Below are 21,427 nucleotides of genomic sequence, written 5' to 3' on the forward strand. Positions count from 1 at the left end.
AAAGTCTATCTAGGGTGGCCAACTATAGTAACTCAACATTTTATAGATTTAAAAAGGTGAAAATACTTACAGACTCAGACTTTGTTTTCCTGTGAAAGGATGAAAAATAAGTTACTGGATCGAATGATTTGATTGATTAATTAAAATCGATTTTAAGCTTCGATCGATCTCCAGCTTAAAAAAACAATAAAGGTTAATGTGCCATTTTGGTCTGGTGATGTGAGTTGTATGATGCTCACATGTGAATGTCACACACATGGTGTCAGGAGAGAACACACTGCCCCTGGTTACGTACTGCTGAGTGTATGATAACGTCCTGTGTGTGTGTGTGTGTGTGTGTGTGTGTGTGTGTGTGTGTGTGTGTGTGTGTGTGTGTGTGTGTGTGTGTATACATACTTGTCCTTGTTGTGTATTGCAGAGTGTCTGATGACGTCCTTCTTATACACACTGCTGTAGTCACACTCCTCACACTTAAAGGGCTTGTTCCCCTGGTGGTTAAACATGTGCTCCTGTTAAACACAACAGAGAAAACAGGCACCATTCCACTGTGGTTATTACAGACAGTACAAGGAACAGACCAGGCCTGAGATACAAGAGAAAAAACTGAAGACTGATTCAATGATTAAAGAAGCAGTGTAATTCATTTGCAATAAATGCTGTAATGAAGGCTATATACATTTGACTGACTGATCGGACTGTATGCCCCCGGCCCCACTCACCTTGAGCGAGGACCAGCGTTTGCAGCGGTAGTTACACTGCAGGCACTTGAAGCACTCTGGGTCGTTTCCTTGGTGAGAGTCTACGTGGAACCTCAAGTCATCCTGGGACAGGAAGCGAGAGCCACAAATCCAACAGTTGTGAGGCCTCAGAAGGGGCTTCAGAGACGTGTAATACCTGGTGATACAGACCGGTAGGGGGAGTGAAGGTATTTAGTTAGAAGATCTCAGTATGCGGCTACATCATGTAATATCCTTTCCAACAGTACAGATCTGTGCCGTACGCAACCACCATAGTTGCTGGAAGGGACCATGTAAAATGTCAAAATCCAGGCTATCACAGGACAGTACGATACAGGTATTCAGATACAGTAGCTCGCTTCAGGTGTCAGTAATAATGAGTCTTACTTCATGTACTTCTTGTATTTCTTTCTGAGAAACCGCTTGGAGGGTCGACCTCGTTTCCTGGGGAAAAACTCTGCCTCCTCCGGCCTCCCATTGGGTGACGGGTCTTTGTTCTCAGAGTCTGACTGGCTGATGCCGGCTTCCACTGCTTTTCCATTGGCCAAGGAATCTGGTCCGTTTCCCAGGCCTGAGGAACTGGCTTCCTCGGAGCCTTGAGGGTCCCCACTCCCGTTACGCTGCTTGGATGCACCCTCAGCTTCTGTACTCAGCCGAAACAAGGGAAATACAGAGCAGAGTTCATGCATAAGAAACCTATTCAATAACAGCTTAGTGAATGAAAACAGCACACAATTGTCTTCCTGCAGTGATCTTTGGAAAAGCCTTCACTTAAAAATTGGGAAGACGTGCAGAAACAGCTGAGCGTATTGTTCGTTGAATGTGAGCATGGTGAGTGTATTGTTCCTACAGTAGTACCCACCCTTGCAGTTGTAGCTGCCCTCTGTGTAGGTGAACTTCCTGGGGCGTCCCACCCTGCGTCGGGGGCGGTCTGTGGAGGAGCAGGGAGGAGGGGCAGGTTGTCTCAGCAGGGCAGGCTGTCTGCCCCTACAGTCCTCATCTGCTGGGTTATAGTCACTGTCCTCTGGAGAGAAAAGAGGGAGAAAGTGAGTGTGTGAATCCCAAATCGACCACTAGCCCATACACCCAAGTAACCAACCGACTGACTGACCGACTGCCCAGCTGACCGGCCAATTGACCGGCTAACGGGCTAACTGACCGACCGACCGGCTAACCGACCAACCGGCTGACCGTCCAGCTGACCGACCGACCTGCTATCGGCTTCTTGTGACAAGTGCTTATATAGAAAACAAACTTGACATGGATCTCAACGTACCTTCAGAGTCATCGATCGCCCCAGCGTCTACGATGTCTTCGTCCTCTGGCTCCTCAGGCTGTGGCTCTGGTTTCACCTCAGCCTGCTGACAGGCCAACGTATCACTACGCCTGGGCCGACCACGCTTCTTAGGAGGGGGGCCACCTGGAAGTCACACAGCACACCACCAATCAGATCATTGTATTCCATTCAGGACCATCAATCAGTTCAATCAAATCCAATTTTTCCCTTTGGGGATTGATTTAGCCATATTCCTTTTAGTTTCTAGTGGAGCACAGAACCTCAGTTTAGGAGTTAATAAAGCACTATCTCGTTTTATTTGATCATATTCCATACAGGCCTCGTTGGCAGAGCGCACGTTTGGTAAATGATAAAAAGGTTGTATTAGTCTATTTTCCCCAGGGGGATAAATAAAAGTTGTCATCTAATTAATTCAGCTGAGGATAAATAGTTTTAATCTAATTATTTCAATTGAGGATGAATAAAGTTTGATTTCATTTGAATTCTGTTTCTGCCCTCAGATGTCTAAACTGAAGATCAATACTAGTGATTCATTCATAGATGGCTGCCTCCTGTACTGTATGTTTATGTGTCTTTCTTCCCTCAGTTCTCGCTAGATGGGATGTACTGACCTGTGGGTTTGAAGTGCCTGTCTTTCAGTTCTCTCTAGGTGGGATGGGGCTACTGTACCTGTGGGTTTGAAGTGCCTGTCTCTCAGTTCTCTCTAGGTGGGATGGGGCTACTGTACCTGTGGGTTTGAAGTGCCTGTCTTTCAGTTCTCTCTAGGTGGGATGGGGCTACTGTACCTGTGGGTTTGAAGTGCCTGTCTCTCAGTTCTCTCTAGGTGGGATGGGGCTACTGTACCTGTGGGTTTGAAGTGCCTGTCTTTAAGTTCTCTCTAGATGGGATGGGGCTACTGTACCTGTGGGTTTGAAGTGCCTGTCTCTCAGTTCTCTCTAGGTGGGATGGGGCTACTGTACCTGTGGGTTTGAAGTGCCTGTCTCTCAGTTCTCTCTAGGTGGGATGGGGCTACTGTACCTGTGGGTTTGAAGTGCCTGTCTCTCAGTTCTCTCTAGGTGGGATGGGGCTACTGTACCTGTGGGTTTGAAGTGCCTGTCTCTCAGTTCTCTCTAGGTGGGATGGGGCTACTGTACCTGTGGGTTTGAAGTGCCTGTCTTTAAGTTCTCTCTAGATGGGATGGGGCTACTGTACCTGTGGGTTTGAAGTGCCTGTCTCTCAGTTCTCTCTAGGTGGGATGGGGCTACTGTACCTGTGGGTTTGAAGTGCCTGTCTCTCAGTTCTCTCTAGATGGGATGGGGCTACTGTACCTGTGGGTTTGAAGTGCCTGTCTCTCAGTTCTCTCTAGATGGGATGGGGCTAATGTACCTGTGGGTTTGAAGTGCCTGTCTTTCAGTTCTCTCTAGATGGGATTGTGCTAATGTACCTGTGGGTTTGAAGTGCCTGTCTCTCAGTTCTCTCTAGATGGGATGGGGCTACTGTACCTGTGGGTTTGAAGTGCCTGTCTCTCAGTTCTCTCTAGATGGGATGGGGCTACTGTACCTGTGGGTTTGAAGTGCCTGTCTCTCAGTTCTCTCTAGATGGGATGGGGCTAATGTACCTGTGGGTTTGAAGTGCCTGTCTTTCAGTTCTCTCTAGATGGGATGGGGCTAATGTACCTGTGGGTTTGAAGCGCCTGTCTCTCAGTTCTCTCTAGATGGGATGGGGCTAATGTACCTGTGGGTTTGAAGTGCCTGTCTCTCAGTTCTCTCTAGATGGGATGGGGCTAATGTACCTGTGGGTTTGAAGTGCCTGTCTCTCAGTTCCCGCTAGATGGGATGGGGCTACTGTACCTGTGGGTTTGAAGTGCCTGTCTCTCAGTTCTCTCTAGATGGGATGGGGCTACTGTACCTGTGGGGTTGAAGTGCCTGTCTCTCAGTTCTCGCTAGATGGGATGGGGCTACTGTACCTGTGGGTTTGAAGTGCCTGTCTCTCAGTTCTTGCTAGATGGGATGGGGCTACTGTACCTGTGGGTTTGAAGTGCCTGTCTCTCAGTTCTCTCTAGATGGGATGGGGCTACTGTACCTGTGGGTTTGAAGTGCCTGTCTCTCATGTGGTTGATGAGGGTGTCTTTGGAGATGCTCTTGTAGGGACACATCTTGCATTTGAACTGCTGAACGATCACCACCTCCATCATCTCCTCCAGTTCAGCCATGGTGTGGGGGACGGTGACCCCTGGTCCTCTTCCAGCCCCCCCCTCCTCCACGGCTGAAGATCTAGACCCCCCCACCATGCCACCCTCCTCTCCCCTGAAAGGCCTCCCCAGACTGGGGGACCACTGAGGCTCAGGGGCCCCCTCAACGTCAGGCTCCAGGCGGGAGGAGTAGGTCCCACTGCTGCTGATGTAAGGGCCAGGCTGGCTCTCTGTGCACTCCATAGCCTCTGCTGAGCCTGCTGTGTCTGCTTCTGGGTGGTGGTCTGATCCCACAGTGTCTGCTTCGGGGTGGTGGTCTGATCCCACAGTGTCTGCCTGGGGGTGGTGGTGGTCTGATCCCACAGTGTCTGCTTCGGGGTGGTGGTCTGATCCCACAGTGTCTGCTTCGGGGTGGTGGTCTGATCCCACAGTGTCTGCTTCAGGGTGGTGGTGGTCTGATCCCACAGTGTCTGCTTCGGGGTGGTGGTGGTCTGATCCCACAGTGTCTGCTTCGGGGTGGTGGTGGTCTGATCCCACAGTGTCTGCCTGGGGCTGGTGGTGGTCTGTGGAGGAGCCCTCGCCTCCCTCCCCTATCCCAGTGTACCGGCCCGGGGAGGCCTCTGGGCCAGTGCTGCTGCTGGTGGTCTCCATGTAGTGGGAGTGCTGGGGCTGCTGCTGGTCAGAGTGCTGTGGCTGGTCTGGGTTCTGGTCTGGGCCCTGGTTCTGGTCTGGGCTCTTGTTTGGGTCCTCCCTTTGCCCTTCCTGATCCTGGTAGTTGGAACAACCAGGCTGCTCTGAATCTGCAGCAACAAACGCCACATACTGCTGTAGGGTACGGTGACTCTGGGAGTGGTTAGCTCTGCTGCTGCTGTCGATGTAGCTCTGAGAGTGCTGCGGCCTCAAATCCTCTTCACACTCCATGTACACCTCCGTCCCCGCACTGCAGTCCACAACATAGTGAGAGTGGCGTCGTCGAATGCCGGGGGACGAGGGGTTGGAGTCGGCGGCTCCGCTACCCTCCACGTACCCCCGCAGGTCCTGGTCAGAGTTGTCGACTACACCGTACTCCGGGAAGCGGGACAGAGACCGGGACGAGATCCTCGTCTGGTCAGGTTCCTCGTCGTCTACATACGAGGAGGACGACTCTCCAGTCTGGTCAAATCAAATAGTCAAACTTTATTTAAAACTGCATTTAAAAATGTTACACACTTTACCGTAAAACAACGGAATAAAAGAAACTGAAAAGCCATAAAGGAGATAAAACAAGAAGGATTTCTAAAATAAGAATTAAATCCTTGACTTAAAAGGTTGTGTTTTCAGACGTGACTCAAAAAACCTAAATCGTGTCTGCCCCTTACCTGGTCTGGTCTGTCTGCGTCTCCACCGCTACAGTCCATGTACTGAGATGCGTGGGAGTGCTGGTTGTCCTGGTCCTCATGGTCTGGGTAGTGGCTGCCAGAGGGCTGGTCTGGCTGGTCACGGTGCAGGTTATCTTGCATGTCATAAAACATTTTATGAAAAAAAAGGGACAGCATTCACTTGAAATCTCTATGTTTCAATGTTCTTTCATGGGAACTCACTGGCATACGTTGCATATTTCATACCCTGCATGTCTCCCTGGTCGTGGCAGGTGGAGGTAGGACCCTCTCCCAGAGCCTCGATGGTGATGCGGTGATGGCTGGACAGGGCCGAGGTTGACGTGTGGGCTACAATAAGAGAGGGAGAAACCACACTGGTCAAACCTGGATAACTCTAGTTTTAACTCTGCTTTGTGGAAAGTAACTCTCTGTCCGGGTCTAGTACAAACCTGGATAACTCTAGTATCTCTGCTTTGTGGAAAGTAACTCTCTGTCTGGGTCTAGTACAAACCTGGATAACTCTAGTTTTAACTCTGCTTTCTGGAAAGTAACTCTCTGTCCAGGTCTAGTACAAACCTGGATAACTCTAGTTTTAACTCTGCTTTCTGGAAAGTAATTATCTTTCCAGGGGACAAATAGTAACTTTGGAGGTGACTACAACTATCTGAATACAGATGTCAGGAAGTGACTCCTTTTCTGAAACTATTGATTTGGGTGCCTTCAACCAATGGCAGGGCTGTATCTGGAACTGCATGTTGGATTGGCTGTCTTCAACCAATGGCAGGGCTGTGCCTGGAACTGCATGTTGGATTGGCTGCCTTCACTAATGGCAGGGATGTATCTGGAACTGCATGTTGGATATAGAAATAGAATGAATAGAGCACATACAATCTCCTATCCTATCCTGACAGTTATAGTTGATCTACGCAATACATTTCTATCTGAACATTGTGTAAATGTCCATTCTCTTGAATGTCCATTGCCCCAGGTGTACATTATCAAGTCAAACCAAATAACGAATGATATTTTTGTACAGAGAAGTATAAATAAGTTGTGATGCTCAACTATTCCAATCTGACATTCATTTCTTTAGAGCTTCTGTTCAAAACGCGACATACACACATTCTTCACATTTGTGTTTTTTGATCAGAAATAATTGCTTAAGCGTACCTTCATGTGCGTATGTGTAAAATACTACTGTTCTCAGATTTTTTATTTTATAGATTTTAGATGTGTATTAAAATGGGGTTTTGTTGCAAAACGCTATATATCAATTGTTTAGCTGAAACGGAATGTTCGTGTCCTGTACACAAAACAATGGTTCTAAATAGTATCAGATAGGGGTTCTTTGGCTTAGCGGAACCCTTTTTGGCGCTTTATAGAACCCTTTTTGAAGGTTAAATAAAGAACCATTCTCATAAGTTTCTATATGGAACCCTTGATTTGTGGTTGTTTCACCTAGCTATCTTAAGATAAATGCACTAACTAAGTCGCTCTAGATAAGAGCATCTACTAAATGATTAACATGTCAAACGTAAATACTTTACATACATGATCTCATATTACTGTATTGATAATATCTCATATATACACTGAGTGTACAAAACATTAAGGACGCCTTACTAATATTAAGCTGCACCTCCCCCTTTCCCCCTCAGAACAGACTCAATCCGCCGGGGCATGGACTCTACAAGGTGTTGAAAACGTTCCACAGAGATGCAGTCCCATGTTGACTACAATGCTTCCCACAGTTGTGTCAAGTTGGCTGGGTGTTGTTTGGGTGGTGGACCATCCTTGATACACACGGGAAACCGTTGAGCGTGAAAAACCCAGCAGCGTTGCAGTTCTTGACACAAAACTGGTGCGCCTGGCCCCTACTACCATACCCCTTTCAAAGCCACTTAAATCGTTGTCTTGCCCATTCACCCTCTGAATATCACACATATACAATCCATGTCTCAATTGTCTCAAGGCTTAAAAACCCTTCTTTAACCTGTCTCCTCCCCTTCATCTACACTGATTGAAGTGGATTTAACAAGTGACATCAATAAGGGATCATAGCTTTCACCTGGATTCACCTGGTCAGTCTATGTCATGGAAAGAGCAGGTGTCCTTAATGTTTTGTATACTCAGTGTATATTGATGTCACAAAATGTATCGTTTGTACAGTTCTTTATTAAAAGTGTAGTTATTTGTTACATTTGACTGTAAAATCAAGCAGTACTACCCATTTCTCTGCGAGTGAGGTGGGATATATAACGTTTTGCAACAAAACATGATTATTTGTCCGTCATTGAACAACCCCATTCCATGATAAGATGGTGAAAAAACATCTCTTTCGTAAGTTCTTTAAACAACAAAAGCTAATTTGCCCAACATTTCCTGATATATATAGATTTTTGAAATTAAACTCTTCATTTGATCTACACAATACTTTTCTATCTTTACATTCTGTAAATGTCCATTCTCCTGAATGTCCATCGCTCCAGGTGTACCTAATCAAGTCAAACCAATCAACCAATGATATTTTGTACAGATAAGTGTTCTTGTTTCAAAAATACACTATACCATCTTTAAAAGGGATAGTTTATTCAGAATACAAAACATGATGTTCAACCTGCCATGGCTGTGTTGGCTTCTGATTTCTTGACTTAGGAAATCATGAAATATACTTATTCCTTTCACTGAGGGAAAGATGGGAATGTATAATGTTTACATTCCGTCAGGATATGTTATTGTTAGCCATCAGAGATCCTATGGGGAAGGATCCTCTGGGAGGAGAAGAGACACAGTCTGGTACCAGTCACCATGACAGCCGTGAGTTGGGGAGGAGTGTTGCACTTTGGGGCAGAGGTCAGGTCAGATGAAGTGAGGAAGAACAGATATCACGAAAGGTTCTGTCTAGCAACAGAGATGCATTGGCTGTTCAGACGTGTAGGAGGAGACTCAGCATAGGAGAAAGGGTTAAATATCAGTGCTTGTGTGAATTTGTCTTCTTTTGATTAAACTTGATTTATGCTTTCATAAGAGTCCGTCGAGTTCTTACTCTGATATTTAGAACCTAACAGCTGTATTTGATTCCAGAAGGCAGTTTTGGAATGTTTTGTTTCCCTTCGATACTTAAGAGCCATATTTTGTTACTGTTAGCATTCTCACTAACACTTAACATTAAAACACTATTGTGCCTATGTAAAAAAAAACTAATTTACTTTTGAAGCAACATTGTATTAGCATGTTGTTACATAATACTTTAGTAATAGCATTTTAATTGTCTAGCAATGAGCGGAGAGTTTTTGTAACTACTGTACACAAGCGGAATTAGTTCCTGTAGCCTGTGAGAGAAAAGCTCACCATCATCTGATCCTTGTAGTATCAAATACTGACCCTCACTGGTCTCTGCAGCGCCGTCCTCTGCACTGGTCACTGCTATACAACCTGGAGAACAATGATACATAGATATTGACTGTGATGGACAGATTACATTACCTGAATGGCGTATGTTGTACTGACATTGATTGTTACGTTTATGTCTAATGCTTTATATATTTTCCCGATTGATAGGAATCAAATTCCCTTCGGGGAAAATGTTTTCATTCCCTCACCATTCATGATGTCGGGTCCGATGGTAGACTCTATGATCTTGTCTATGGCTGATCCCAGATCTGAGGAGGTGGAGGCTGTCGAGTCAGACACCGCCGCGCTGGAGTGAACCATCACCTGTAATATAATATATGGTATGACGTTTTTTTAAATGTATTTTTAACCTTCATTTAACTAGGCAAGTCAGTTAAGAAATAAATCTAATTTACAATGACGGCCTAGGAACAGTGGGTTAACTGCCTTGTTCAGGGGCAGAACAACAGATTTATACCTTGTCAGCTTGGGGATTCGATCTAGCAACCTTTCGGTTACTGGCCCAACACTCTAACCACTAGGCTACATGCCCTTCTATCCAAAGCGACTAACGATCAGTGACATTCAACTAAGGTAGGTAAAATAACTTTATACATGTCAATCCAAGTCAAATCTAAAAGAAACACAGCTATTAGCTAAATCAATGCTAGTAAGAAAAGAGTGTAGTATACCAGTAAAAAAATGTTTGGGGGGAGAAGGGTACTATGGGGGTGAACCAAGGTGCGCTTGAATATTAGAGATCCTCACCTGGGCTGACCCAGACACCAGGATGGACTGCGTTACAGTGGAGACGCTGGTGGACTGGGCCACAGAGGAGGAGTCTGGGAGGTGGACGGTGGCCCTGTGGTGGGTGACATCCGTACTGGAGCTAGTCTCTGGTAGGAACACCTGGAAACAGAAACACGGGTGAGAGGCATGGGCATGGAGGCTAAAACTTAAGGTCACACTTTATGTGGATAGTGCCATATAGACGCTCTACAGATGGTCATACTGTCAACAAACTATCTGTTGATAAGCAACTGCTTGTTATGGTTACAGTTAGGGTTAGGTTGAGAATAAGGGTAAGGGTTAAGTTTAGGGTTAGGATAAGGGTTAAGGTTAGTAGATAGTTAGTTGAAATGTTGTTGACAGTTATTGAACATCTACAAACCATCTATTTGGGACTATCCAAAATAAAAGTGTTACCAAATCACTAGAGCCCCTATCAGGACAATCAAACATAGACGTCATTGGATCCTTGAAAAAGTGCTTTATAAAATGTATTATGATTATCATTACAAACACACAGGCTTTAAGTGTATTACTTTTGACTTTATTACACTGTACCATTAAGTATCTCTTGTATGTTACATAGCATTAAAATTGGATGATTCTGAACAGTTCAGATAGTCTTGTTGTTCATACCAGGACCCCCTCTGAGCTCTGTCCCACGTGGCAGTCTGACTCTGGGGCAATGCCGTGGTGGTGCTGGCTGTGATGTTGGGATGCATGGTGGGCTGCTGCATCACTGCTGTCTGCAGACATGGCCTCTGAGGACTCCATGCCCATACCGCTCTCCGACGGCTCCTCCATCCTGGACCCTGACGGACCCACATCACTGCTGCTCTCCACCTCTATCTCCCCTTCCATCTAGTATAGAAAATAATATGGTCCATAGCAGCGCTTTTAGAATAGAATGTTCATTTTCCCCAGAGGGAACTTCAGTATCCAAAGAGACTGGGTGACATGTTCAGTGTGTGAGGGAATCAAACCCACAACCTTGGCATTGTCAACATAATGCTTTTAACTCTCGAGCCATCGGACCCATTTCCATCCTTAGGACAGTCATGGTCACACTAGAGACATCTATATTGATGATGGATACCAGTTTTCAACTATAATACGTCTATCGAATATCCATCTTCTGGCATTAGCCTATTCTTTCACACGGAGTGTACTTTTAATTGGATATTGATTGTGTGAAATGCCCTTTTTTTTTATTTTAAGAATTGCAGCTTATTGCATATCAGTTTATAGGTGTTTCTCTAGAGTAGCATTCATGAGGGTGCTTTGTAGAACGGACTCCTTTCTGTGGGTCTTTGAGTGTGAAGGTAAACAATATCACTGATTAACATGCAGTAGTTATCTAGCTAGTTAGCTACATGGCTAACTGTAACTTAACTACATTGGACGTGGTTTCTTCTTCTGTGTGCTTAGATAGCCAAAGTGAAAGCCACGTTTACTAGCTAGTAGCTAAACTAGCTAGTAATAGCAGCTTTGCTAGGAAGACAGCAAGGTTAGTTAGCCAGCTAACGTTCGTTCTTGGATAAGCCAGTCAGATCCTGGTAATATAATACTGCTGACATGAGGTTGCACAACACATGCAACAAGGTCGGTGGCATAACAGGTCAAATATAGCCATTATTGTCGTTTTTATTTTGACCACTCTAGCTAAACACACCTGGAGTCGAGCGTGTAGCTAACAACGACCCCTCTTTTTGATTTAAACAAGCCTAGCTGCCCTCCCTCCTGCCTGCTCCGCCATTTTCCGCCTGCCTTCGTTTTGCATTCAGGCATTATAGAACCTACCAAGGCGTGGGGCCTCGAGGGCCTCAGCAAAAACAGATCGCCCAACGCTCGTTCCTGAAGAAAATGTAATTAATTTATCTATATAACACGAGATCCTGTGGGATTTTTACTTACCGTGTATTGCGAGTTGAATTCGTTTATGACTTAGTAGACACGCCAAACAGTATAAGAAGTTGTACGCGATAATTGCTACTCCATTCTAGTCGGGCGCCATCAGTATCTCCTCGCTTCCTGTTCGACAAACCGGATCTTATTTCTCTGTTTCGCTAAAGTGGAAGCTGCTTTAAAATGTGCTCCTTGCATTTTCATTGTGTTAAGGGCAGCTTTCCCCCCAATTAATCGTATTAAACGATTATATTCAATAAATATAATTAAGAGTATATTTAGATGTTTGGGGAAAGTATAGGATTATTGTTTCCAGAGGAAGACGTATTACAGGATTTGACTACGAGCAGCGCAGTAATATCAAGTGTAATATCGAGCTTCTTACGATGTTGCATCAAGCTGCTTCTTACAATTGTAAAATAGCATCTTGATGATTGTATAACTATGGTTAGATGTTACAATGCATCTATTTACTTGGATTTGTTATAATGTAGCAGTGGCACCTAATTACGCTGGATGTTTGGCTCTGTCAGCTGTGTGGACATTCAACAACAAAAAACAGGCATAGCTTCAACTATTATGCGGAACCTCATTGTGTTGACAGCAGAGAGGAAGAGGCTTGGTGACAGCTGCACAAGATGATTAGTTAGCTATATAGTTAAAATGACAACAACTAATAATGAAGTGCTATTTGTTTATTGAATTTCCAGTTCTAATACAAAACATTGATTTACTTACAAAATAACTTAAAAGTGATGGAGACACCATTGTGTGACATCCAGTGCAAAATACATGGCTTTTGAGCCAGTTCAGAAATATAAAATAACACCAAATAAACCAACATTGCATTGTTGAACACAAAAATAAAACCAGAGGGTAATATACATACAAATTCATGGCTCATCAAAAATATCTGCGCCAGGCAGATAGGCTTAAGCACCAACAGATTGTGAATCGGATCTGCTGGTGCTGAAATCGTTATTTCAGGGCTGTGGTTATCTGTCTCTGGACCCTAGACTAGAGTGACAATAAACCCATTTACTCACACAGTTAGAAGGAAATTGCCCATACATGTGTATCATTTGGTTTGACCTGAATCAACTGGGCGGGGGGCAATATTTCACCATCTTACAAAGCACACAAAGTGGGGCGTCGTTTCAACTTTACAAACGGCACCCCATACACCAACAGTACCACAAGCACTCATCTGCATAATTCTCACATCAGAGATCCCCTTTTATAGCCTCAGGGGAGACAGAGAATGGCATAGCAGTAAGTTGGCAAGACAGCACAAACAAATCTGGGACTCAGGCTAAGAATGAACATCCTGTTGGAAAGGTTCTTAAATATTCAGCCCAGAAACAGTGCCATAGAAATAGACATACTAGAACCGAGATGGCCCCTTAGACCGCCACGGAATACTGACTTGAATGGGGATACTCATTCTACTATGTCAATTTCTATGGGTAAAGTAGCTCAGTAGCGGTAGATGGAGGAGTCGGTGCACTTCAGGATATCGTACTTCACGTATCCCACACGGTCTACCTGTCTCCTAGAGTTCATTCGCCAGTAGAAACGATCCCGACAGAAGTAGATGTGGCCTAGAGTAGAAACAATCACAATACGTTATGAGGAGTTATAACATGATTGTAATGTGTCTAACTTTGATAAGAAAGTACAAACTAAACTGACAGTTTGCTGTAATATTTTTTGCTTCATGTAGAATAAAATAAGGCCCTTTTTAAAGGTCTACACACAGAGTAAATTAATAATTTAATATTTACCCTTGAAGTGGAAGACATCATGAGCATCATTGGGAACACCCCCGAAGACAATGTCTGTGAAGCGGGGATATCCCTTGTCGATATTCTGGCCCTTCACATCCAGCCTGTAAGGATCAGATACATTTGGTTTGGTTATTACAAAACACAGACCTACAGATCCAGTAAATAGTTATAAGTTTAACCCTTCCTTGAGCTCTTCTGATCCTCTTCATCTTCTAGTTACATTTTAGGTCAGTATTCTCTAGGTTATGATAATATAGCTTATAACAATATTCTGCTGCTTAGCAGTCACTTTTATCCAAAGCAATTTACAATACAGTGTGTGCATGCATTTCTAGTATGTGTATGCGATGACAATCCCTTCAGAACTTGAACCCACAACCTTATCTCAACACACCCTCCTTCCTGAACTTTTTCCCCCCCTGGTTTTTGTTCTACCTTATGTTATTTTTAGTACTAAATTGATATTGATTACTGCATTTTTTGTGTTTTAGAGCTTGCAAGAAAGGCATTTCACTGTACTTGTATACGGGACATTGAAACTTGACTCACCTCCAGTAGTTCTCTCCACTGAAGAGCAGCACCTTGCCTTTCCCTCTCTGCAGTGCTCCCTCCACCTTCTCTACAGTAGAGGGCAGACCCAGTTTGTCAATGCTGCGGGGTCCCAGGAGACTCTGTCCTGTATACACCCAGAACCTGGTGCCTGTGGGATAACAGAGACAAAGCTTAGAGTGATGTCGTCTGTGTGTGTGTGTGTGTGTGTGTGTGTGTGTGTGTGTGTGTGTGTTTGTGTGGATGGGAAATGTGTGTGTAAAAATCAGGTTTACCTGAGAAGAAGTAGATTTTCTTTGTCACAAGGTCCTCAAAGGCCGTGTCAATGACGGCTGGCAGAGCTGGCCACCTCTCAGACATGGAGAACGGACCCTTCAGTCCACCGTCTGTCTTGCTTGACAGCCTCCAATATTGCCTGTTGGATCAGCAAAAAACAAAAAACATCACAATTAGGAAATTAGCAACAATGTATAATTATTTTCTACATTGTAAGATAATGGGCTATACTGTCAGAAGAAATTGTACTATAATGAACCAAAAAGTGTTCATGAGCTCTTATGGTCCTTGTGGTGTAGCTGTTCTTAGTAGTAAAAGGGTAATCCGGTGTAAGGAATATGTGAATCCTTGGCTTGTTTATTTACATTCTGTCCTGTACTCTTACATTGTATATCCTGTTTTTCTCTCCGGTTATCTCTCCCTTAGCTCATAACTCTATCCTGTATCTCTCGCTGGTTATCTCTCCCTTAGCTCATAACTCCATCCTGTATCTCTCTCCGGTTATCTCTCCCGTAGCCCATAACTCTATCCTGTATCTCTCTCTGGTTATCTCTCCTGGTTATCTCTCCTTTAGCTCATAACTCTATCCTCTATCTCTCTCCGGTTATCTCTCCCGTAGCTCATAACTCTATCCTGTATCTCTCGCTGGTTATCTCTCCCTTAGCTCATAACTCCATCCTGTATCTCTCTCCGGTTATCTCTCCCGTAGCCCATAACTCTATCCTGTATCTCTCTCTGGTTATCTCTCCCTTAGCTCATAACTCCATCCTGTATCTCTCTCCGGTTATCTCTCCCGTAGCCCATAACTCGATCCTGTATCTCTCTCTGGTTATCTCTCCCTTAGCTCATAACTCTATCCTCTATCTCTCTCCAGTTATCTCTCCCTTATCTCACAACTCTTGTGCTCTCTTAAAGGGGCACAACACCCATTTAACATCAAAGCCCTCAAAAAGGTTCTACTGTCGGACAGCAAAGCAACCTTCTTTTTTAAAAGGTTGCTCACCCATCCTTGAAGAAGTGCAGGTCTCCATCGATCTCTGTGATGGTGTCGAACTTGTTGATCTGGCAGGGGTCCTGGGATGGGTCCACAGAGTGTGTAGTGGTGGGGCTGGTAGTGGTGGTAGTGAGGGTGTTGGGCTCAGGCTCATCGCTGGGACCAGGTGTAGGGATGGTGGGCCCAGGGGGTGTGGGGTCAGGGCCTGTCTTGGATCCTGGGTGGGAAGATAGTGGGAAGGAATGCAATGAATGAAATGAACAACACTTAACTATTGTCATTGTTGTTCCATTACCAACTGGTCTCTGTGGTGATAGAGGGAAATACTGCGTTGTTGTATGTATGTATGTTGTGAATTCTGTGGGATCACATGATATTGCAGCCTGGTGCAAGGTCTGTTTGTTTTGCCAACTCCTATGGTCGTTGTCAGTCAAGAAAGCACAAACAGATCTAGGACCAGACTGGGGATATTGTGTAATCATGTCATATTGTGATAATATCATACCATAGAGATACTGAATGCCCTCAACATCATCTTCATGCAGGGAGAAGTCTTCAACGTAGCTGTACATGGGATACATGAGGGCGTCTCTGATGTTGGAGTGGTCCAGACCCAGGGCATGACCAAACTCGTGGGCCGCAACCAGGAACAGACTGTAGCCTGAGAGAGGAGAGGGTGAGTAGAAACACATCATTAAGTCAGTTGTAGTGTGCACCTATGGCCTGAGTGCAAGTCTGCTATCATGCCAACTACCCGTCAAGCCATGTCATGTTTGGCTGTAAAATTACAGTAATGGAGTTGGCTCGAGCACAAACAGATCTGGGACCAGGCTATAAGAAGGAGACAACAGATCTGGGACCAGGCTATAGAAGGAGACAACATATCTGGGACCAGGCTATAGAAGGAGACAACAGATCTGGGACCAGGCTATAGAAGGAGACAACAGATCTGGGACCAGGCTATAGAACGAGACAACAGATCTGGGACCAGGCTATAGGAGGAGACAACAGATCTGAGACCAGGCTATAGAAGGAGACAACAGATCTGGGACCAGGCTATAGAAGTAGACAACAGATCTGGGACCAGGCTATAGAAGTAGACAACAGATCTGGGACCAGGCTATAGAAGGAGACAACAGATCTGGGACCAGGCTATAGAAGTAGACAACAGATCTGGGACCAGGCTATAGAAGGAGACAACAGATCTGGGACCAGGCTAGTGCACCTACAGTAATATACATTTTCCACACTATTGAACCAAGATGAGCTATACTGCGCTGGCCTGGTTATGCATATACCAAGAACCGTGCTGGAAAGGGCAATTTGAAAGTAAATGATCCGAGCCAGCAGTTTGAGTCAGCATGGTAGGTGCACTGACACTGTCTATGTCACTCACCCCTATCTGGGCAGAAGCCCCATTTCGTGTCTGCGTCAAAGTCGCCGGTGGTAGCGCACCACAGCCTGCCGTCTCCCCGTCCCTCGCTGGTGCATGCGTCATACTTCTTCCCCAGGAAGACAAAGGGGAACTGGCACGGCTCTCCCTCAGAGTTTCCACCAATCACAGCCGTATCTGTCATAACACAGACACAACACTATTAGGGAACATGTGTCACTGAAGGCAGGCTAGTGATTCATGTATGTGTGACAGTAATCAGACCTGGGTTCAAATACTATTTGTTTTCTCTGGCTGTGCTTGATTGAGGTTTCCTGGAGCAATGGAACCATTGGAATAGTCCCAAAAATGCCAACCCCGCCCATCTGATGCCAACCCCGCCCCTCTCCAGACAGGATCAATCAAACATTCAAAGTATTTGAAAGAAAAATAATGCTATTTGAACCCAGGTCTGGTAGTGGTGACAGTGATACTCCCTTACCTCTGTTGGGACAGAAGCCATATTTCTTATCCTTGTCAAAGTTGTCTGTGGTGGAACACCAGCGGTATCCATCACTGCGACCCTCCGTGGTGCAACCTTCATATGTCTCCCCCAGGAACACGAAGGGGAACACACATTCTTTGCCGTTGCTGTTTCCGTCGAATGTGTACAGAACTGTGTGTGAGAAAACGGAGAGAGGGAGCGAGAGAGAGAAAGAGGGAGAGAAAGAGAGAGAGAAAGAGGTAGAGAGACAGGGGACATATAATTAGAGGCATGTCAAAGCAAACTCTGTCTAAAAGACTTTCTGACCAATCATTCCTCTCAAGTATTAACTATCAATCTTACGTTCACTTGGACAGAAGCCGAATTTCTTGTCTCTGCCGTAGTCGGCTGTGGTGGCACACCAGGGCAGGTTGTCAGAGCGCCCCTCTGTGGTGCAGGTGGAGAACTGCTTGCCCTCGAAGGAAAAAGGGAAGTGGCACAGGGCACCCTCTGCGTTGCCAAAGCTAGTCTTCACAGCTAGAACAAAAAAGTGATGTTTTTATTGGGAGCAATTGTGAACAATAGCTATGTCAAACATGATTAAATACATATAATAAGATGGTTCACTGCAGCTCAAGATTTCAATCCTACAGATGATGTGGAGATGTTGACAGAGGCACATAGTTCAGTTCAATCTCAGTCAATAAGATGCTTAAAATGGACACTACGGGGTGACCTAGCATCATGAAATACTGGACACTACGGGGTGACCTAGCATCATGAAATACTGGACACTACGGGGAGACCTAGCATCATGAAATACTGGACACTACGGGGAGACCTAGCATCATGAAATACTGGACACTACAGGGTGACCTAGCATCATGAAATACTGGACACTACGGGGAGACCTAGCATCATGAAATACTGGACACTACGGGGAGACCTAGCATCATGAAATACTGGACACTACGGGGTGACCTAGCATCATGAAATACTGGACACTACGGGGAGACCTAGCATCATGAAATACTGGACACTACGGGGAGACCTAGCATCATGAAATACTGGACACTTCAGGGTGACCTAGCATCATGAAATACTGGACACTAGGGCGAGACCTAGCTACATTAAATACTGGACATTACAGGTAGACCAATATCCATGAAACGCTGGAAACTACTGGGAGACCTAGCTCCATGAAATACTGGACACTACGGGGAGACCTAGCTCCATGAAATACTGGACACTACGGGGAGACCTAGCTCCATGAAATACTGGACACTACGGGGAGACCTAGCTCCATGAAATACTGGACACTACTGGGAGACCTAGCTCCATGAAATACTGGACACTACGGGGAGACCTAGCTCCATGAAATACTGGACACTACGGACGAGACCTAGCTCCATGAAATACTGACTGACTGAAACAGCCAGGATTGACTATACACCTCCATGCTTACCTGCTCCTTTGCCGAGGGTCCAGTTTTCATCATCGTCAAAGTGGGCGTCTCCCTGTATGCCCTCACCAGGGGGGAAGGCGTGGGCCAGAAGGCCGTCCTTACCATCGAAGGGGTAGCCGTCTCCATGATCTGGAAAATAACAAGGCAATGAATTAATGCCATTAATTTCATGCAGGGTTGGGGTCAAATGTATTTCAATATGGTCAGTTCAGTTAGTTCCTTTCATGTTTCTTCAATAAAGATTTAATTTGGATGTGTATTCTTCAAATTAGAGATATATTTTAAAACTGTAAATGTTCTGGGAGGCTGAGGCTGTTTAATTGATGCTTTCAGAGATTGTATGGCACATATTGCATAGCCTTGAAATCCAAAACTGACATGCGCCGTTTCACTGAAGTGAAACAATGGGTGAAAAAACAAGAGCATCAGTTTGGATCCCGGGCTGCATACAGTTACCGCAGCCCTTCTTTACCTGCTTTTCCAAATGACACCATGATGTCGGCGGTGCCGTCGAACAGTCGCGTGAAGGTGAGAGGGGTGACCTCGCTCCACACTTTGAAGGCTCTGGCGAAGGCATCGTCTATCAGAGAGGCTCCCATGTCTGGAGAGTAGTTCAGGATCCTAGAGAGAAAAGCAAATCGCTATGAAGGCAACTGAGGCTTTAACGGCCACATGCTTAGCTACTTGCTCTGTTTACTGTAAATCATATAGTATTTCCAGGCCATTGTTACACTGTGCACACCTGGCTTTAACTTCTCCGCACACTATACCTGTAACACTAACCTCGTCCACACTGGGTGGATGAGATTACCCCAACCCTAATGCTAGAACCCTAAACTAGTCCCACATAATCCCCTTCACAGTACCTGTATGTAACATCATGATGATCCCATTTTAGGTCCCCGTCAAAGGTCTGGTAGGAGCGTACGTCGGGTACCCCACAGCGAGGTGCCTTCATGGCTGCTACCGTAGACTTGTCCAGCGTCCCTGTCTCCTCCAACCCCATCTGCCTCTGCATTCTCGTCAGAGCCTTGGAGTTGGACACCAAGGACTGGAAACCACTGCGGTGCTGAACGTTCATGTAGCCAAATCTCTTCAGGTAGCTCTGGAGGTAGGAAATAATGAATGCAACGAGATTTAATAGATCATTTTGATAATTGCAAATAATGAGATTGCAAATGTTGAGATTATTGCATATAATTAGAAATGACTCCATTTAGATTGATTGACTTTAGGTTTATATTATAAGTCATGACATTGAGATACGATGGACAATTCGACCAAATGTATTTTAGCAATCCTCCACACACAGCCCAGGCTGTATGTTTTGTTTTCAGGACAAATTAAATCTGTTTATAGATAAAAAAAAAAAAAAAAGCTAGAACATTTAATGCATCTCTATGTATCCGCTACTCACTTCTGCTAGCTCCAAATCCGTCATGTTCTGAAGGACATCTCCAGGGAAGGTGACAGACACGCTTTTCTTCAGGGGAACGCACCATCCACCTACAGTGCACATTGCCAACACTAGGAAAACCAGAACTCTATGGTGAGATCTCATGGTGAGACCAAGGTAAGATGAAAGTCGCCCAAAGTAATAGAGAAGATACTATGATGTGCCAGACAGCCAATGAAGGGACTCTCAGTGACAGTAACAAAGCTTGCAGTGGATCACTGTTCCTTGAAGTTCAGTGGATAGGATGTTCTCCTTTGGTGCTTTGTGCTTTGGGTTCAGTATTTATGCTCTTAGTCTTAGTCACCCTCTTAACCTCCACCCCCTTTCTCTCTCTCTCTCTCTCTCTCTCTCTCTCTCTCTCTCTCTCTCTCTCTCTCTCTCTCTCTCTCTCTCTCTCTCTCTCTCTCTCCCAGTCATTACCCCTCCCACTGGGAGTGAGCATTATGTTATTGTTCAGGGGGTTTCCAAAATGTAGTAATCTACAAATGTATCCCAATATCTAACTTTTTTTGTTCCGTTTTGACATGTACAAGGATCACAGGAGATTGGTGGAACCTTAATTAGGGAGGACAGGGCTCGTGGTAATGACTGGAGCGGAATTAAGTGGAATGATATCAAATACATCAAACACATGATTTCCATGAGTTCGATGCCGTTCCATTCACTCCGTTCCAGAAATTATTATGAGCTGTCCTCCCGTCACCAGCCTCCACTGACGAGGATAACATACACAGTTGGGAACATACACAGTTGAATAATTATGTTTTGGCTTTTATTCTAGTCAAAGCAATGTATGGAATTTTGGCAAAAGAGTGACACTATGACATAAATGTAATCTAAAATAACTATTTCTTATGGGAACCTATTTCCTGTAGTAACAGGAAATGCCAGCATAACAACCTATCCCTCAACGTAACCAAGACTAAGAAGATGATTGTGGACTACAGGAAAAGGAGGACCGAACACGCCCCCCATTCTCATCGACGGGGCTGTAGTGGAGCAGGTTGAGAGCTTCAAGTTCCTTGGTGTCCACATCAACAACAAACTAGAATGGTCCAAACACACCAAGAAAGTCATGAAGAGGGCACGACAAAGCCTATTCCCCCTCAGGAAACTCAAAAGGTTCTACAGCTGCAACATCGAGAGCATCCTGACTGGTTGCATCACTGCCTGGTACGGCAATTGCTTGGCCTCTGACCGCAAGGCACTACAGAGGGTAGTGCGAACGGCCCAGTACATCACTGGGGCCAAGCTTCCTGCCATCCAGGACCTCTACACCAGGTGGTGTCAGAGGAAGGCCCTAAAAATTGTCAAAGACCCCAGCCACCCCAGTCATAGACTGTTCTCTCTACTACCGCATGGCAAGAGGTACCGGAGTGCCAAGTCTAGGACAAA

At 45.2% G+C, this 21,427-nt stretch overlaps 2 protein-coding genes across 8 annotated transcripts in view; both read right to left on the minus strand.

The window, feature by feature from the left end:
* LOC120061525 (zinc finger protein 335-like) overlaps positions 1–11,792 on the minus strand; it is a 30,250-nt gene extending 18,458 nt beyond the window's left edge. For 4 of the 7 annotated variants that reach the window (XM_039011432.1, XM_039011435.1, XM_039011430.1 and 1 more), the window contains exons 1-14: positions 11,659–11,792; positions 10,381–10,605; positions 9,724–9,864; positions 9,165–9,279; positions 8,914–8,997; positions 5,785–5,910; positions 5,563–5,696; positions 4,096–5,356; positions 2,014–2,157; positions 1,600–1,761; positions 1,125–1,380; positions 720–894; positions 397–509; positions 71–89 (exon numbers count right to left, since the gene is read on the minus strand). In XM_039011432.1, coding sequence (XP_038867360.1) covers positions 71–89; positions 397–509; positions 720–894; positions 1,125–1,380; positions 1,600–1,761; positions 2,014–2,157; positions 4,096–5,356; positions 5,563–5,696; positions 5,785–5,910; positions 8,914–8,997; positions 9,165–9,279; positions 9,724–9,864; positions 10,381–10,605 — 2,955 coding nt within the window. In that variant the 5' untranslated portion in view covers positions 11,659–11,792. Of the gene's footprint in view, positions 1–70; positions 90–396; positions 510–719; positions 895–1,124; positions 1,381–1,599; positions 1,762–2,013; positions 2,158–4,095; positions 5,357–5,562; positions 5,697–5,784; positions 5,911–8,913; positions 8,998–9,164; positions 9,280–9,723; positions 9,865–10,380; positions 10,606–11,416; positions 11,500–11,658 lie in introns of those variants that run through there. The other 3 variants (XM_039011434.1, XM_039011433.1, XM_039011431.1) reach the window with 3 other exon arrangements.
* Positions 11,793–12,329: 537 nt separating this feature from the next.
* LOC120061527 (matrix metalloproteinase-9-like) lies at positions 12,330–20,276 on the minus strand. The gene is made up of 13 exons (XM_039011437.1): positions 19,994–20,276; positions 19,443–19,681; positions 19,049–19,197; positions 18,577–18,705; positions 17,475–17,648; positions 17,130–17,303; positions 16,652–16,825; positions 15,761–15,916; positions 15,265–15,472; positions 14,261–14,400; positions 13,986–14,136; positions 13,434–13,537; positions 12,330–13,250 (listed from the first exon to the last, which is right to left on the minus strand). Exons 1-13 carry the CDS (start codon positions 20,135–20,137, stop codon positions 13,126–13,128), a joined length of 2,067 nt encoding a protein of 688 aa, XP_038867365.1. The 5' UTR covers positions 20,138–20,276; the 3' UTR covers positions 12,330–13,125.
* Between the last annotated feature and the right edge of the window lie 1,151 nt (positions 20,277–21,427).

The sequence above is a fragment of the Salvelinus namaycush genome, chromosome 16, assembly GCF_016432855.1.
Source record: "Salvelinus namaycush isolate Seneca chromosome 16, SaNama_1.0, whole genome shotgun sequence".
In the NCBI taxonomy this organism is placed as follows: Eukaryota; Metazoa; Chordata; class Actinopteri; order Salmoniformes; family Salmonidae; genus Salvelinus; species Salvelinus namaycush.

What these genes read in the sequence shown, in the direction of transcription:
- LOC120061527 (XM_039011437.1), bottom strand. Translation starts at nt 20,137, where the DNA reads ATGAGATCTCACCATAGAGTTCTGGTTTTCCTAGTGTTGGCAATGTGC. An exon ending in GGGCATTCAGTATCTCTATG is followed by an intron (nt 15,473 to 15,760) that starts GTATGATATTAT and finishes CTTCCCACCCAG; the next exon opens with GATCCAAGACAGGCCCTGAC. An exon ending in GAAAATCTACTTCTTCTCAG is followed by an intron (nt 14,137 to 14,260) that starts GTAAACCTGATT and finishes GTTATCCCACAG; the next exon opens with GCACCAGGTTCTGGGTGTAT.